Here is a 2604-nt window from a genome sequence, read left to right on the forward strand (position 1 = left end):
GTGCACTGGGAGGACCCCACTGACGAGTCCCTGGGCCCCGTCCCCTGCCACTGCTCACCCCCCGAGGGCGCCATCACCAAGGAGGGCATGCTGCATTACAAGGCGGGCACCTCCTACCTGGGCAAGGAGCTCTGGAAGACCTGCTTCGTGGTGCTCAGGTGGGAGCCTTCGCAGCAAGTCACTGAAGGGAACTGAGGGGGGAAACTCCCTCCCCACAGGGCGTAGGAGGAGACATACCCAGGATATTAGAGCTTCTCTGTAAAGCCAGCCTCCTTGGGGGCCACCCCGGGCTCCCACCCCGGCCACCCCAAAGCAGCCCGCTTGGGCAGGGCTGCCCCGAGCTCCCAGGTTGCTGTCCCTCTACAGTCCTTTCTTCACCCTCCCCACCACAGAAGACAGCCCACCCCTCCTTGGCCTCTGGGGTTCAAGGCTCCAGCCTGTGGGAGTCCCCGGGATCTGGGCTCCACCTGGTCCCGAGCTGGGATAGGCCTCAGCCCTGCCATGTGTGTCCCTGCAGCAACGGGATCCTCTACCAGTACCCCGACCGCACCGATGTCATCCCCCTGCTCTCGGTGAACATGGGGTGAGTGTTCTGGCGACAGGACTGGGGAGGTGGGGTCTGGCATCGCGGCCTGAAGGTCAAGGCTCCAGGGAGGGGGAAGGGAAAGCTCCTCTCAGGGAAGCAAGAGCTTCTTGCCTGGAAAGGGTCTGGTCTGATAGGGGAGGCAGTCCCCCGGCCTGATAGGGGGCAGTCCCTAGGCTCATAGGGGCAGTCCCTTCCCTGGGAAGCACCTGCCCTGATGGGGAAGATGGATGCACACATACTTGGAGGAAGCGTCAGCCCTAACAGGGAACATGAGGATGTGCACTGATTCTGAGAGGCCGGAGCTAAGAGCTGATTCTCACGCCTCACCTGGCCATGTTTAGGTTCTAGAAGGATCTTTGATTATGGACATAAAAGGCGCTACACAGGATGGAGTGGGGCTGCCCAGCAGCTCTCAGCCTCTCCTGAGAGCCAGAGGGGTCTGGACTTCTTCTGGTGTCCTCCGCCCTGGGACTGGGCCGGCCCTGTACCCACAGGCCTTGAGCCACACCCAGGGGCTCCCACCCTGAGCCACCCCTGCCTCCTCGCTCCCGTTTCACCCCTCCTCCTCTGGCCCAGGGGGGAGCAGTGCGGTGGCTGTCGGAGGTCCAACACCACGGATCGGCCCCACGCCTTCCAGGTCATCCTTGCCGACCGGCCCTGCCTGGAGCTGAGCGCCGAGAGCGAGGCTGAGATGGCCGACTGGATGCAACACCTCTGCCAGGCCGTGTCCAAAGGGGTGAGCTGCTCCTGCCTCCACCGTTCACCTGGCCTCCCAACTCCACTCTGTGTCCCTTCCCTAAACCCACACCAGTCATGGAGCAACCTGTGGGGACCAAGACAGGTTCCTCCAGGGACAGCCCAGGAGCAGGACCTGGAACTCTCATGGTCACCCCACCTATAGCCCTGAGTGGGCGGAGCCTGCTTGACTTCTGGAGGCGGGGCTAAGGGCTGGCTGGGCCCCTGGATGGGGAGACCGGCTGCAGGAGCTCCAGCTTGCTTCCTGCCCCTCTGCCAATGCCCTCAGGTCATCCCCCAGGGGGTGCCTCCCAGCCCCTGCATCCCCTGCTGCCTGGTGATCACCGATGACCGCCTTTTCACCTGCCATGAGGATTGCCAGACCAGCTTCTTCCGCTCCCTGGGCACAGCCTCGCTGGCCGACATCAGCGCCATCTCCACGGAACCGGGCAGGGAGTACTGTGTCTTGGTGAGTCCGGTGGCGGGTGCTGGAGGCAGGCCCTGCCGCAGGAGCCCTGTGTCTGCTGACCTGGCCCCGCTCTCCCCAGGAGTTCTCCCGGGACGGCCAGCAGCCCCTCCCCCCCTGGGTCATCTACCTGAGCTGCACATCTGAACTGGACCGATTCCTGTCTGCACTGAACTCTGGGTGGAGAACCATCTACCAGGTACTCAGCTGCCCGTGGCCCTGCGGAGCGAGCCGTTCCCTACAGAGAGGAGCCTTGTGTGGCACAGGCCAAGGCAGGGGTTGGGGGCCTGGGGACAGCACCGGACCTGTAGCTCTGGGACAGACACGAACATTAGGACCAAAGGGCAACCCTGACTCCCAAGGAGTCTGAGACTTGGTGCCATCCCGGGCCTTCTTGGTTCCAATAGAATAGCATGAATTGAGTGCTGACGGTGGGGCTGAGGCCGAGCTGTTCCAGATAAGCAGGACACTCAGGTGCGCAGCCAGCTAGAGCGCAGGGCCTGCCAGGTGGGCACCCATCCCAGAGCCGGGCCTGCCCCGGAATGAGGCTTGGGGCTGTCACCTGGTCTCAGCTTCAGTCCCACCTTGAAGGGCAGAATTCAGCTGGGCGGACGAGGCTGCCCTGGTGCGGGAGCTCCGTGGCCCTCACGCTCCCTGCCGCCCGACACAGGTGGACCTCCCCCACAAGGCCATCCAGGAGGCCTCCCACAAGAAGTTCGAGGACGCCCTGAGCCTCATCCACAGCGCGTGGCAGCGCAGCGACAGCCTCTGCCGCGGCAGAGCCTCCCGGGACCCCTGGTGCTGAGGCGGAGCTGGC

General features: G+C 64.2%; 1 protein-coding gene across 2 annotated transcripts in view; it reads left to right on the forward strand.

Annotated features, from left to right (window-relative positions):
* Nucleotides 1–2604, forward strand: part of PLEKHM2 (pleckstrin homology domain containing, family M (with RUN domain) member 2) — a 36615-nt gene that overhangs the window by 19576 nt on the left and 14435 nt on the right. Inside the window, exons 15-20 of one of the 2 annotated variants that reach the window (XM_014533293.1) lie at nt 1–158; nt 518–583; nt 1163–1322; nt 1611–1790; nt 1870–1986; nt 2458–2604. The exon at nt 1–158 is cut by the window's left edge and continues 4 nt beyond it. In XM_014533293.1, coding sequence (XP_014388779.1) covers nt 1–158; nt 518–583; nt 1163–1322; nt 1611–1790; nt 1870–1986; nt 2458–2592 — 816 coding nt within the window. In that variant the 3' untranslated portion in view covers nt 2593–2604. Of the gene's footprint in view, nt 159–517; nt 584–1162; nt 1323–1610; nt 1791–1869; nt 1987–2457 lie in introns of those variants that run through there. The other variant, XM_014533292.1, reaches the window with a different exon arrangement.

This window comes from Myotis brandtii, unplaced genomic scaffold (genome assembly GCF_000412655.1).
Source record: "Myotis brandtii unplaced genomic scaffold, ASM41265v1 scaffold96, whole genome shotgun sequence".
In the NCBI taxonomy this organism is placed as follows: domain Eukaryota; kingdom Metazoa; phylum Chordata; class Mammalia; order Chiroptera; family Vespertilionidae; genus Myotis; species Myotis brandtii.